The sequence below is a fragment of the Temnothorax americanus genome, unplaced genomic scaffold (assembly GCF_048541705.1).
Source record: "Temnothorax americanus isolate GAGA-0224 unplaced genomic scaffold, ASM4854170v1 Scaffold21, whole genome shotgun sequence".
NCBI classification, from domain to species: domain Eukaryota; kingdom Metazoa; phylum Arthropoda; class Insecta; order Hymenoptera; family Formicidae; genus Temnothorax; species Temnothorax americanus.
The window spans coordinates 2,886,465-2,902,675 of NW_027509349.1; the positions used below are offsets into that span (position 1 = coordinate 2,886,465).

Sequence of the window (16,211 nt, forward strand, 5' to 3'; positions counted from 1 at the left end):
ATATTGCGCGACGACTAATGCCGCTCGCGACGACACTTGTCCGCTCGAACCTACCCCTCGCACAGGGCTTCTCGCTTCCCCCAATACCGAACTCCTTGCAGTCGGAAAACGGCTCACTCTTCGCGGCACGAGTGAAAGAGCGATTCGAGATGTTTCACGCGGCGATCTCACGGATGCGGCTCGCGATGAAACTTGATTACGGACTTCACGCATTGGCGGTCGAGACCACTCCCGATAGGCACAATGTCGCGAACGCCCGGCTCGATGTGTCTCTTTTCGCGGCAGAGAACAGAAGAGAGCGCGGATCGATATCGATTATCCTTCGTCCCGATAGGAGACCCTCGGCGGGGGTATGGGCCTCACGAAGGGCGAATCACATGGATCCGCGATGTAACGCGTTGCGCGGTATACATATTTAGGAAAACGCGTGCGCGTTTTGCAATTGCGCTGTCGAAACGGTAAGCGTGATATTCGGGTGATCTCGGATAAAGTCGAGTCAAACCCGAGGGTTGTTTGTGCTTGCGCCAGGGGCGATTACTTTCGCGACAGCGCCCTGCCACCTGATTTTACCTTAATCCTAAACATACCGCCCGCCTCGAAGCTTTAGTTTCGAAATTTTCTGACTTCGAATGTGATGAAGGTCGAGGAGGTCGATATGTGAACGCACGAAATCTTATGAGCTAATCGAACGCAAACTTACATACTGTCGCAGAACTTTATTTACAAGACTTAAGCAATAAGGGTAACAAGAATATCGCACGAACCGCCCGCCGTGGCAGACAGATTAGCGACGCGAAGGCTGAAGAGAAGTCGAATCGTTACTAGAAGTCTCGTCAGAACGCGTCTCACAGTCAATCGGCAGCAAACACAGTTTTACTATCGGCCGGGTATACTCGGACGTCGCGGTTTTGACATTCACAACACGAATCAATCCATCGGAACCGGCGTGGCAATGGGTAATTCGACCAAGCTCCCATTTACAAGGAGGCAGTGTGGCATTCCGCAATAAAACGAGCTGCCCAACTTTCACGGGCGTTTGCAAGTTTCGCCATTTAACACGCTGCTGCAACGTGTTAACGTAATCTGTTTGCCACAATTTCCAAAAGCGCTCGGTCAAATGTCGAACTCGTTGCCACCTCGACAACCGATTTTCATGCAAATCTAATAGCGATGGCTCCGGATTGACCGTGATCGCCGATCCGATTTAAAAATGTCCGGGCGTTAAGACCTCGTAATCATTGAGCGTATCTTTCAACGGAGCGAGAGGACGCGAATTATGACACGCTTCGATTCGGCACAACAAAGTCGTAAGCTCTTCGAACGTGAGCGTGTGATTCTGGAGTACCCGACGGAGATGATGTTTCACGCTCCGGACTCCGGCTTCCCATAAACCACCGAAATGTGGCGCAGACGGGGAAATAAAATGCCATTGGACATTATCGGAAGCGGTAGCGTTGAGAAAATTCGGATCATTAACGGCTGCGCGATTTGCTTGGGCTAACTCTTTAGTGGCTCCGACAAATGTTGTCCCGTTATCGGAGTACATTGACTCCGGCAATCCTCGACGAGCGCAAAATCGAGAAAAGGCATCTAGAAACGCGGGTGTGGAATAATTTCCTACTAATTCTAAATGGATCGCGCGGGTTGCAAGACAGACAAACAACGCGATATACGCCTTTCGTGAACTAATTCCGCGGCCACCGGAAGCGCGTACTTGTACGGGTCCCGCGTAATCGAGACCGCAATGTGAGAAACTGCGCGATGGCGGAGACACTCGCAGGGTAGGAAGATCTCCCATGAGCTGCTGGGGCACGACCGCTTTTTCACGCGTGCAAACCACGCACTTATGAATTATCGATCGGACCGCGCTTTGAGCTCGTAAGATCCAGAAGTCCTGTCGCAGTGTTGCGAGCGTGAGCTGCGTGCCTGCATGAAGCATTCGCGAATGAGCTTGCCGAATGAGTAGAGTCACTAACGGATGTGACGCGAGTAAAATTGGATGCTTAGAATTAAACGAGATCGGAGCGTTTTTCAAGCGTCCTCCGACTCTAAGCAATCCCTCGTGATCCACAAATGGATTTAACGATAAGAGCGGACTTTTAGCATTTAATGGTTTGTTGTTGGTCAACGCGGTAAGTTCGGCGGAAAATAATTCAAGTTGAATCTGCTTGAGCCAGAATGTGCGAGCGCGATGACATTCGTGGACCGACAAGGCAAGTCCCTGAGGCGCGAGATCCGATGACCCATCCGCAAGACGACAGCGAGAAACGAATTTCATGATGTACGCTGTTACGCGAATGAGTTTAGCCCACTCTGAATACTGTGCTGCTAGATTCCACGAGACGGGAGGAGTCGCAACGTGTACAGTGACTGCGCGTTCCTCGAGCGACGTTTCGGCGAGAGGCGATGTAAGGCCTTCCGGCCATTTTTCCTGAGGGAACTTAAGCCATGGGGGTCCCCGCCACCATAACGGGTGATTCACTTATTCGTGACCGAGTAAGCCGCGAGATGCACAATCTGCCGGATTGTCCGCGGTAGCTACGTGATGCCATGTCACGTTCGGGAGAAGCGATTGAATTCTTGATACGCGATTCGCAACGAAAGTTTTCCAATGAGACGGATGCCGTTTCAACCATGCGAGTACGATTTCGGAATCGCTCCAACAATATCGCGCAACGACATCAACCGCGATCGATTCTTGAACAAATTCCATTAAATCAGCTAATAATAACGCGGCAGAGAGCTCCAACCGAGGGACGCTCATCGTTTTTATCGGAGCCACCTTAGATTTTCCCGCGAGAAGCGAGATTGTTACTTCGCCCGACTGTGATATTACGCGAAGATATACGACGGCTGCGTATGCAACAGTAGATGCATCAGCGAAGCCGTGCAACTCACAACGAACGGAATCAGATTCCTGCCCTGTCCAACGCGGAAGCTGCACTTCATTAAGCGCGGATACATTCGTGTAGATAAGCCGCCAATCGCGGAACACGTCGGGAGGAAGGTCGTCGTCCCAATCGAGCTTGAGACGCCATAATCGTTGCATAAAAACTTTCGCGGTAATTATGACGGGGGTGACCCATCCGAGCGGGTCAAACAACTTCGCGATCATTGAGAGAATTGTTCGTTTCGTTTTCGGGGTGTGAGCTTCGAACGCGACCCGATACTGGAACACATCTCGCGCGGGATTCTAGCTAATTCCGAGAATCTTTAAATGTTCATCAGTTTGCAAAATTTTATTGCATGCGAGACCGTGATTGGCCAATTCAAAGCCGCCCTTTTTTAAGAGTGCGATGAGTTGAGTGAGAGCTTGACGGAGGCAACCGCGTTTGTGTGCGCCGAAAAGAACCTCATCGATATATTTTTTCTTGCGAAGGATGATGACGGCCAACGGGAAAGCTTGTCCTTCATCGATAACTAACTGCTCAAGGACACGAAGTGCTAAGAACGGAGCAGCTGCGGTACCGTACGTTACGGTAAGCAGCATATATTCACGCAGAGGTTCGCTGGGATTCTTCCGCCAAAGAATCCTTTGATATGTCACGTCACGCGGGTCCACGAGAATTTGCCGATACATTTTGGTAGCATCAGCCGTATACACAAATCGATGTTGCCGCCAATGGAGAATGACAACTGGCATTCGGGTTGAAGTTTAGGACCCGAGAGAAGATGATCATTCAATGATGATCCGTTAGAAGAGGGACATGACGCGTTGAAAACGACACGCAGATGCGTAGTTTTACTGTCTTCCCGGATAACGGGATGATGCGGAATGAAAACGCATTGCGTATCATTGGAGTCGGAAGCGGGCACTTCCCTCATGTGCCCGAGAGCTTTATATTCGCGAAGAAATTCGGAGTACTCGTCCCGTTGCGCAGGATGAGCATCGAATCTCCGAATTAACCCGTTAAGATATTTCTCGGCGATAGCGCGAGAATGTCCGATTTCGATCGGAGGGCCTTCCTTAAATGGAAGACGTACAATATAGCGTCCGTCAGGACAGCGCGAATGAGTGAGGCGAAAATGCTCTTCGCATTTTTCGTCCTCGGGAGTGAGAGTCATCTTTCGCGGAATCTCTTCGACCTCCCAAAACCGTCGGAGTTCCTGATCGAGCGACAAGGAATTGAGATTGTGATGAGCATTCACAGTATACGAAGGTCGATCGTGTGACGAGTCAACCGAGATGGCATGTGAGGCCACCTGACTAGAAGTGATAGGTTCCGATATTACCCATCCCAATATCGAATTTTGAGCGATAGGCTGTCCCACCGCCCCTTTTCGAATTCCGTCTTTAATGAGAGCGCTATACAATTCCGCGCCTACTATAATGCTAATGGGATCTGCGCTCATGGGGTCGTGGTCAGCCCATGGGAGATCCCCGAGATGAGCCAACGTCGCCTTGAGCGGCAAACGTTTTGGCGCGTATGCCGTTAGCGATTTCAAAATTAATGCGGTCGTCGAGAATTCCGGAGTCTGTTTACCTTTCGGCAAGATCGTTATTCGCGCGGCATATCGATACGTCCCGGCATTTACACACCCGACGGCCGAAACCGAAGTTGGCATTCGAATTCTCTTCAGCCGTAAACACTGCGCGAGTTTCTCGGTTATAAAGGTCATTTCGGAGCCTTGATCAAGCAAGGCTCTTACAATCACAGAACGGCCCGAAGACGCGCTAACGGTAAGCCGAGCTGTCGCGAGCAAAACATGCGAACGAGTGGTGTGCGAAGACGCAAACAATGAGCTTACTTCGCTACTGGGCGTGTCACTTTGTTTCGGCGTGTCGGTTGACGCCGTGACCTCTGCGGGTTTCGAGGAAGAGTCGGAATCTACATGGAGCAACGTGTGATGTTTTCTCTGACAAAGACGGCATGAATATTTACTGGAGCACGTTTTTGCCCCATGATTTGAACTTAAACAGTTGAAACACCGTTTCTCTTTCTGCACAAGTTCTCGCCTCTGATTCGGACTCTTCTCGGTAAATTTCGGACAAACGTAGAAAGCATGCTTCGCTTTACACAACGAACACGGCGGAAACGATTTCGCGCACACGTTAGCACTAATCTTTTGCGCATTCGAATTTTTCGCTTTATCGGAGGAAGAAAGGGGGAGCTTCCAATTTTCGAGAGCTCGGATTCGGTTATCCAAGAATTTTTTAAAGTCATCGTATGACGGAAGATGTCGAGTTTCACCAAACTTTAAATTCCATGCCTTTCGCGTAACTGCATCGAGTTTTTGTGACCCGAGACTGATGAGAATATCGCTCCATAACTCTTCAGGCGTGCGATTCAATTTGTCGAGAGCTGCAACGGCGGAATTTATTTTATCGCGTAATGATTGCAACTCAAGAGCGGATTCTTTCGCGACCGCTGGCAAATTCAGCAGCGTCGACATGTGAATATTGATCAAACGACGTTTGTCTTCAAATCGCGCGTTTAACGTACTCCACGCAATGTCGAAATTCTCCGCGGTAACACTGATATCGTTCACACACTCAAGAGCGCAACCCTGGAGGCATGAAATGAGATAATGCATACGCGAGAAATTTGAGACGTCTTTATTATTAATTATAAGAGACGCAAACCGATCACGAAAGCTCTCCCATTCCTCGTACTTCCCGTCAAACGGAGGAAGGTTTATCGGCGGAAGATGAGACAAAGAAAACGCGGACGACGAACTTGTGGGGAAATGCGGCCCGAAACTGACAGACTGGTTCGGACTTACATACGGATCCAATTCCTCCAGACACTCGTGCATGTAGTCCAAGGCGGTCCTGTACTTCTCCTCGTAGATCTCATAATGTTGATCCTTGAAGTACTCGTGATTTACTCGTTCCGCAGCAGGAATAGCGGCTCGAAGGGCGAAGTGTCCATCCTGGATTGCTGCCCAGACGTCCTTCAAATCAGTGATGCGACTACGAATCTTGGCTATCGTCAAGTTATTCTTGCCAATCTTCTTGAAGTTTTCGAGCGCGCGATTGACGGTTCACAATCGCTGAGACTGCTTGTCGAGCAGCTGCTCACTCATGGTGCCGGTCAATGTGCTTGATTAACCCTTTTCGCCACGAGAATTGCCTCGATCCGGCTCGAAGGACCAGATGTTTCGTGCGCGACCGAGGTACCTTCAGGACACGAAGTATGCCGGGACCACCCTGTCCAGGGCGCGGGGCAAGAACCAAGGAGGTAGCGGAAAGAGGGTTCAAAAAACGCTCGCCGGGTTATTCTGACAAACACACTTTATTGCACATAGAGTACTTATCGCACTCACGCACCCGAGCACCCGGAGCATTCGCGGGATGGCGGGACGGAAATCTTGAGTCGCTCCTTCTGTCTGCGTGGCTCGCGAAACGGAAATCTTGTAGAGCGGTAGATGACCGCTCTCGCGTCCGGAGATCTTGCTCGCGGTCAACGGATATCTTGGCGCGAAGCAGACGAGCGACCGCGGTCACGAGGTGCGAGATGCTCAGGCTGTCCTTTTGTCTCGGGTGCGCGATAGTGAGTTCGCGGTTTACACAATCACTATACGCTTTACATTCACGCTGATGGTCCGTGTTCACGAACGGCGCGGCACGACAAAATGGCCGCGAAAGAGGGGTCGATATCGGGATCGAACTCCCTGCGCTGAGTTATTGAGAAGTGCTCGCTTGCCCTTACGCTCGGTTATCACAACACTTGTTGCAATCACTATACCCGGGCTGACTGCATGTGACGGTCTCGTTCGCCGTCTATACGTGCTTTTCGATAAGGATCACGGTACCGAACGCGGTGATCACGTGATCCGTTTGTGCGAGTTGCCCACTCGATTGCGGGCGACAAATCTCGTCAATCTCGTATGACGAGAGATATTGCGCGACGACTAATGCCGCTCGCGACGACACTTGTCCGCTCGAACCTACCCCTCGCACAGGGCTTCTCGCTTCCCCCAATACCGAACTCCTCGCAGTCGGAAAACGGCTCACTCTTCGCGGCACGAGTGAAAGAGCGATTCGAGATGTTTCACGCGGCGATCTCACGGATGCGGCTCGCGATGAAACTTGATTACGGACTTCACGCACTGGCGGTCGAGACTACTCCCGATAGGCACAATGTCGCGAACGCCCGGCTCGATGTGTCTCTTTTCGCGGCAGAGAACAGAAGAGAGCGCGGATCGATATCGATTATCCTTCGTCCCGATAGGAGACCCTCGGCGGGGGTATGGGCCTCACGAAGGGCGAATCACATGGATCCGCGATGTAACGCGTTGCGCGGTATACATATTTAGGAAAACGCGTGCGCGTTTTGCAATCGCGCTGTCGAAACGGTAAGCGTGATATTTGGGTGATCTCGGATAAAGTCGAGTCAAGCCCGAGGGTTGTTTGTGCTTGCGCCAGGGGCGATTACTTTCGTGACAGCGCCCTGCCACCTGATTTTACCTTAATCCTAAACAAACAGAATCAACTTCATCACCAAAGCGAGGAGCAGAGCAGTTGAACTTGAAGCAACTACTTCGCAAACAAGAAGACAAAACTTGTGGAACAGAAACGAGATAAAAAAGCGCGATTATTACTTAGCAAGTGCAAATCTGGCTATTATTGAATCAAGTTTCTACACCGAAGCCATCAGCAGTCCAGATGGAAGAAAATGGGAATCTGTGATACAAGAGGAGATTCAAGCCCACAAACAAAATTTAACGTGGCTTCTTGCAGAGATTTCGAGAGATAGAAAGCCGATCTCTTGTCAATAGATTTTCAAGGTAAAGTAGATACTGGTAAAAGAATTCGCTATAAAGCCAGATTGGTCGCTCGAGGATTTACATAGCGACAAGGAATAGACTAGGAAACGACATATGCACCCGTAGTTCAGTACGACATATGTCGTGTAATGTTGGTGATGAAGGCAGCGATCGAGGACATGGACATGATGCAGTTCGACGTCAAGCCTGCTTTCCTGCACGGCAAACTGAAGGAGGACATTTAGATTGAACTTCTTGAAGAACCATGGCCAGAGAACGAGCAAATAGTCGAATTAAATAAAAGTCTGTACGGTCTTAAACAGAGTCCAAACTGCTGAAAAGTTTCAACATGACAAATTCAATGGCTAACAACTGCCTATATACATATAGGCAAAAGAGACGGATTTGTCTTATACCTGCTTATTTACGCCGACGATAGTCTGGTAATATGCAAATCAAAAAAAATTCTAATAGAGTTTTTAGAGAATATTAAAAAAGGATTTGAGATCAAGGTCGACAAACCTCGGTAACTTCATAGGATTTTAGATTGAAAGAAATAAGAAGGCGAAAACCTTGAAGATTCAATAGACCGAATACATCAGAAAGGTAATCGATTATTTTAAAATGAATGATGCCTAAGAGATCAAATGGATTTGAAGACTCATCACATCCATCGAGCAGAAGGAGGAAAGAACGGTGGTGCTTCAATGCGACAACCAGGGCACCACCATTAAATATTCGGAAAGCTTGGAACTCTACCGTAGAACCAAACACATTAAAAACAAGTACTATTTTGTCAAAGACGAGGTTCAAAGCGGACAAATCATAATAAAATATGTTCCGACAAAAAACCAACTAACTGATTTGTTAACTAAAGTGTTAGCTCGCAACCGTTTTGAATTTTTAACTAAACAATTATCAATAGTTCGTAAATATTGAATATGGGAGTTTTGAGTTAATCAATAGTTTCGATTATTTTTGTTAGATGGCGTCATATTGAACCTCCTTTAGAGTTCCGTTTTCTTTCACTATTAACTGAGATTGTAATTTTGAGTAATAAAGTCGATTTTAACTTACTGGTATATTTGCGTTTTGAGATGATTGTGTTAAATACACATAAATTTTACATATTTTAAAAATTTTCATATTTTTTTCACAATTTTTTGTACTTATTTAGGAAACACCCTGTATATTTCCTAAAGAATCATATAAGCGTATAAAGAAAATATATATCTTATATGTGAATAATGTCTGAAAAGTATTCAGCAATGTGACTTTTGTAATGATACAAATAAATATCTAATTTATATAATTACATTTTGTAACTTTACTAATTATATCGTCAAAATTCATCATTCGTAGGTGTTTAAGTCTTTATTTAAATCTTATTATTTTAATAGTTGCTTATTGTTTAAATAAAAAAAAATACATGGACCGGATATAACATAACCTACTCTCATTCTACAAAATTTTTAGCCCAATCTAATCCAATATTTTATGTTTTAATCTGAAATTGGTTGCTTCACAAAATCGAGCAACTAGAAAGACAAACCTACTTCTTCAACTATATTACAGGTCTGTTTTTTATAACCAAACTACCATATACTCTCTACATTTCAAGTGAATTAGTTATATACTTAAAATTTAGCAAAAGCGATAAAGAAGTGTAGCAATCAAAAATAAATATATTAACTGTTTATCTTTAATAAATGATTTACGATGTGTTATTAAAGTTCTTGTTTTATATAGAAAAAAATAGTAAGTACAACGTTATTAATTGTTTATATCTTTGGAATAAACAATGAACAACATAAAATTATTTAAAGATCATGATCTTATTTAAGATTATAAGCCCAACAATCTGTGTCAACGTTATTGTAGAGTTTGTCTTAAAGTGAATATTTACTTTAACGTATTAAAACAAGAATTTTATCAAAATATAAATGATATTTTATATTGTTTTATATTATTCTTCATAATAATATCCATATTGCGCTGATATTGCAGAAATATTCCGGACAAGCAATCTGGATATCCCACCATAACACTGCGTGACGATGGACTGTACAATATCTTATTGCGTGTTGCCTTATTAGATGAAGATTTATCAGAAACAACGATTGTTAAATGTTTACTCTGCATATCGAAAGCATCGTACAATGTTTCTCGCAAAACTGTCTATTATGCAGGTTAGTGATGAATGTTTACTTTAACAGATATATATATACATATATATATATGACAAACTACATTTTTTCCTGAATTACATATATAGTGTCTAATGTATATATAGACGAGTAAAAACCATAGTGGTGTAAGTCAAATTTTTAAAAACATTGATTCGTGTGCATAGACACAATCTATACAAATATATAAATTGCATTTATGCACACAAGTCAATATTTTAAAAAATTTGATTTACACCACTATGACTATTACCCCTCCATATATATATCAAAAGACACGGTAGTGTCTTGCGCCAAGTACATGCGCAGCGTGAGACCGCCGTGACTCTTTTACGCAAACGCACGAGTTGCAAGTACCCGAGATTTTGAGATCTCAATAACAAGTAAACGGATCAAGTTCTAAGTAAGCTTGATTGATAGCTTGGGTTTGGATTATGTAATAAAAGTGTTTTTACTTTTCCGCTACATGCCCTACGAGAGAAGATATTGTGACACAAAGTCTGAAATGTTAAATTTTACAACTAAGAAACGTCGTCGTTGTCGCCGTACGGTTGCTTTTGCATCGATAGATGGCGTTTTTGAGATACCTCGAGTGTTTGAAAAGAGACAGCATATACGTGCGTGTGCATTCAGTGCAGACAGAGCGTTCAGCGAGCTGTCAATCAGTCTATAACCTAGAAATATATATTGTGCAACACCGAGTCTCTCATTGGTAAATACGATCGTTTAATTCCGAATTTTAGTCGCGTCATGCAAGGATCGAAGTGTCATGATATTAAGGGTCGGCAGGAGACCCAGGCAAACTCAGATGCACTTTGTGCACTAAATGCGCGTTAAACTGCACTTTTTTCCGCATTTTATTTATTATAAATTTTTAAGAGCCAAAATGCAAAATCGGGCTTTTTACCTCCATGCATTATTATATAAAAAGTATATTAAAAAAAATATATTAAAAAAATTCACGAATCTATATGTAACTTATTTTATGAGAAATAAATTCGTGAATTTTTTTAAATATACTCTTTATATAAATTAATGCAGGGAGGTAAAGAGCCCGATTTTGCATTTTGGCTCTTAAAAATTTATAATAAATAAAATACGGACTCGCAGCGAGTCGCAGCTAAGCCAACCCGACAGAGGTCTCCATCGTGTCTCCTGCCGACCCTTAAGATGGGCGTTACAAGAAACGAAATACCGGCGGGTCGGATTTATCAGTGTAGTCACAGTCGTGACCGTCGTGACAGATAGTAGTGGCCTAGTTTACACCGTGCGTTTAGGCCGCGACTTATACCTTATATTCAACCCAAACACGATAGGTCGCGACAATATAAACAGTTGCGACCTCGCTTAAGTCAGGTCTCTTTTTTGCGTGCCCTGACCTAAATTAGGCTACATGACGTAACGCGTGTAAACGCAGATGACCTAAAGATCACCTAAAGTATAGATAGTGTACCAATAAATACTGGATACTGGATTTTTATCTATATTCGACCAAAAGTATTATAGGTCTACATGGTGTAAACGTTTTGTTTAGAAGCCTATTTTAGGTCGGGGCATAGGTCAGGTCGCGATCAGGTCGCACGGTGTAAACTAGGGGCTAGTGATCATTAATATATCAATATATATTGATTCGCAGGGAGCTGATATCGAGGAGATCTTTAAGAAGGAAAGTGTATTCAAAATCGCACACGTATGTATGTATGTATGTACGTATATGCTGTCTTGTAAATTATAAAAATTGAAGAGAATGAGAAAGTGATCTGTAGCGCAATTTGTATTCTAGGCAATTATGCTAATTAGTTTAATCGAGTCCATTATTATCCATTATTATGATAGACGTTGATTTTATACCATGATGACTAGAAATATTAATTATTCACGAAATTAGCAATAACAACAAAATAAATTTTGGTAAGTATATAGTATAATAGTACCATTTTTTTGATCGATTTTCTTTGACAAATTTTGTGTATTTTGTGTAGTTAAACAGATTCTGAGAAAGAAAATTATCGCTCATGTTCTGTTTGTTCCTAAATAATATTTAAAATTACGATGTCAATAAGTAAAGAAATAATAATTGAAACGATAATTTATGGATATGTATTTCGCTTCTTATTTCAAATAGATGATATTGTGCTTTTGGTTAAAGCAGAGAATACCCTGTATTTACGCTTCCTACTATTCTTTACTTTAACATAAATTATAATTTTAAAATATATAATTGAATAAAATTGTAAATAACATATGATTTAATAGTAAGAAGCGAAATATATGTATATTCATAAATTATTATTTTTTTACTTACCGACATTATGATATTTTATGTATTAATTATAAACAAACGGAACATGGGCGACAATTTTCCTTCTGAGAATCTTTTTTACTACCCAAAATACACAAAATTTGAACATATTAAAGGAATCAGAGAGCGTGCCGCTATTCTACATATTTACCTAAAATTTTATTAAATTATCAAATTAATAATTAGTTACAAAAAATTACTAATTACGTAAAAATTAATAACATTTAGGTAGAAGTGAATTTTACGAATTACTCAAGAAATTGGTAATTCATCAAAGAAAAATTTCTAGTTACGTGAAAATTAGTATTTAGGCGAAAATAAATTAATTTTTTTGCAAATTGATAATTAGTAAAAATAAATTCTTCATTAAAATAATTAATAGTTTGTCAAAAATAAATTACTACTTATTTGAAAATTATTAATTAATAAAAAATAATTACTAATTTTTTTAATAATGAATAATCAGTCTCAGGTAAAAAAATATATAATATTATTTATATTATGCAAACAAGACAAACATGTAATATATATATATATATATATATATATATATATATATATATATATATATAATCACGGCTTTTTGCACTCCCGGAGCGGTCCGGAGCGTGTGCCGGATCAAAAGGATAAAGGAGAGCGGGATGATAGACCTCTCCGGTGATTCTCTCGCACCTCCGATACTCCGCGAAATAATTTTAATGTTGGGCGCCAGACGCGTAAATTCGCGTCCGCGAAATCGCAAAAAAAACCCGAAACGAGACGCAGGACGAAATGTGTGGATGTGCGAGGAATCGGCTAGCTCGACCTAGGAGCGGGACGGGGTTGATGAAAAGCAGCGCGATATCCGGCGGGGTGACATGTAAATCATAAACTCAATCAGCTAACAAACGAAGAGTAACATTTATTAAATAATCAATTTAGAAAAAATAATAAGGGCCAATTTGGCTTCCATTAATAAAGCAAGTAGGTGGTTGATAACGTGAGCGTCAATTTTTGAATAACACAGAAAGGATAACGCGGACGCCAGGAAAACACGGAAAATTACGCTCAATTAATAAACGCGCGGAAGGCGCCGTTATCACGCAAGATAATACTAAAAGAAACTAAAGTCACGAATGCTTCGAATTAATTGAGCTGGCGAAAAATGTAGAACACCGGCAAAATAAAATATATAACTGGAGTAACGTGAAATACTAGCGCGAATAATAATCTTAATCTAACGCGAATACTAATCTTAATCTAACGCGAATAATAATCTTAATCTAACGCGAATGATCTTAATATAACGCGAATAATATCCTGACGTAACTAATCAGTCGGGGTGAACCGTATTTCACCGTCATTTATAACGCGAATAACATCCCAACGCCAGAAGTCAATCGGCACGAACAACACGGAAAACCCAATTCACAATGAAAGATGATGCATAGATGACTGGGTAAATGTTGATGGTTATGCACCGTAAGATAGCGTGGTGATCACTGTCGTCTTTTATGCGCACGCATTATACTTTTCGATACCTCAATAATTTTCGATACCCGGTGCAAGCGCATCTTTTATGATTATGTTGTAGGTTATGTGTACTTCATGGTTTGTACATCAAGGTATCGAGAACTCTAGCACTGTGCACCACAAAATCTGGTGCAGACGTAACAAAAACCTATTTGTGTGTCAGAAATAACGCAACCCAGTAAGCACTGTACAGTTGAACGCATATGTATACAAATAAATAGTGCTGATCGACATATACATAGTGCTCGAAAATTTCTAGCATCAAGTTTGATAGTAAGTTCGGTTTTCCGTGAATATTCTCACGCAAATAACGCGACGCGGACGACCCTTTCACGCAGTTATTATCCTACGTAAATGCTCGAAAGCCAGACTCAGGTGCGAACAATATGGCAAGGCCGCTAACATCAGGACGCAATCACGAGAACAATATCTCGGCACGACCGATACCGCGTAGATAATCTAAGTGTCCGGACGCGAATTGCGAGTAACGTAATTACCAGCGCGAACAACCGTCTGACGCAATTAACATTATCACGCGATTAATACTCGGCCGGTGAATGGCTACGCACCACGAGACGCGCGGTCGTGAACGCGAAAGGCGTGAGACATGGGGTACTCGCGATATCGAACGTCGTCATTGACGCGCTTACCGCGATCTCCAGGAGTTCATAATTCCGATCGCGATTCCACGGCTACGAGACCATTCCGGAGTCCTTCGCTCTCGCCAACAATCGCTAAATACGCCTTGTCGGCGAATATGCTGATTATCGCGAACATTCCCGAGCAAGAGCGCGGCCCGGGAAACGGTGTCGTGGCTTTACATGATAATCGTAACGCGAGGCAACCTCACCGTAAGTCAGTACTTTTCAGAGGATCCTTTGCCGTCGTCCCAAGGAACGGAGGTAGTCGTCAAGACTCGGAGTTCAAAATACGAGGCTCGAAATGTGACTCAGAAAATACCGCGACTGACTTAAGCGTGCGTCGGCTTTCGAGGACGATACAAGAATGCTCCCGAAATTTCGCTCAATGGCGGAATCGATAGCGTACCCCACCCCGAGCGTACGTGGCCCCGCGACGCTATAGCGCGGATCAATCAGGGGTGAGCTTGCAGGCTCGCGGTGGATTCTTGCGTAGGGCTGTTAATCACGGCTTTTCGCAAGGCGCCAAACGGTCCCTCGTTCGCGCGGCAATTTTTCCAGGATCTTTTCCAGTAGCGGACGGGACGTGATTGCCTTCGCGTTCCTCTTTGTCGGTCCGGAAATAGTGGCCAACCATCCCGGAATCCGGTCAGTAGGGTGAGGAGGGCAGGTGAGCTGATTTTGCCCCGGCGTCCCGGGGCCCTGCCCTTACGGATCCGCCCGCCGCTGTGTTTCGCCGCCGCGCGCGTGTCCTCTCGCGCTTCCCTGCTTTTGGCGGCCCGCAAGCAGCACCGAGATCAGTTTCTCGTCGTCCGATTCCTCGCTCCTATCCTTATCGTCGACTCCGTTTTTTCGTGATTCTCAGCATCTTCTCAGGAACTCCGGTCTTTGGCTCGGTGATGAGCCGCACAAATGATACAAAATAGAAATAAGGGATTAGAATAACGTAACGCAAGTATAATAGGCCCCTGGAGATCTCGCATCTATTCATTGAACCGTCCTCGGGCGCGAAAAAGGTTGCGAAACCCGCGCCTTGTGACGGCAGCAGGGCGCTGCAACGCTGTAGCCAAACTGCAACGTCACACACACACACACACACACACACACACATATATATATATATATATATATATATATAACATTAACATAATTGTTTTTCTAAACCACGTTTAACTGCAATAATTGAACAATTAATTTGTCATGTTCGCATAATATAAATAATTTCGTAAAGGGGCCAGCAAATATTTACGCAGGTGACATGTTGCATCTTATATTTATTAACCGGTTATTGCAATAAATATTATCACATGCCTCGGTGGTCAAATTGATACAACGTCCTACATGGAATTTCCAGGTTCGAAACCTGGCTGAGGTAATAATTTTTGCAATAATTTTTTTACAGTTTTTAAACAATTAAATCGCGTCGATTTAATTACGGATAGGGAAGGGTTTTTAATGTTCCAACGATAGCTGTGTGTTAGTCCGACACTTATCGGCTCGCAGTTTTAAATTAAAATATATATGTATATTCGTCGCATATAATTTATAATTATAAGCATTAAGAACAAGCTTTGTTCGCTAGCCCCTTTATGAAATTATCTAATAATTAAATTATATTAAACCAATTAATAATTTTTAAAATAAGTAATTTACTTGAGATTAAATATTCATTATTGAAAACATTAATAATTATTTTTTACTAATTATTAATTTTTAAATAAGTAAATAGTAGGGGAGACCGGGGCTAGACCGTTAGTTTTTTTTCGGTGCCAATTTTTAACAACAAATTAAATAATTGTAGTTAAATGTGGTATACCACTGTAAAGAATGAATTTTTAGCTACAAAATGTATACAGGAAATGT

At 43.0% G+C, this 16,211-nt stretch overlaps 1 protein-coding gene across 1 annotated transcript in view; it reads left to right on the forward strand.

Moving 5' to 3' along the window:
* Window positions 1-16,211, forward strand: part of LOC143897710 (uncharacterized) — a 248,959-nt gene that overhangs the window by 53,934 nt on the left and 178,814 nt on the right. The window contains exon 2 of the mRNA XM_077406549.1: window positions 9,718-9,899. Coding sequence (XP_077262675.1) covers window positions 9,718-9,899 — 182 coding nt within the window. The remainder of the gene's footprint in view (window positions 1-9,717; window positions 9,900-16,211) is intronic.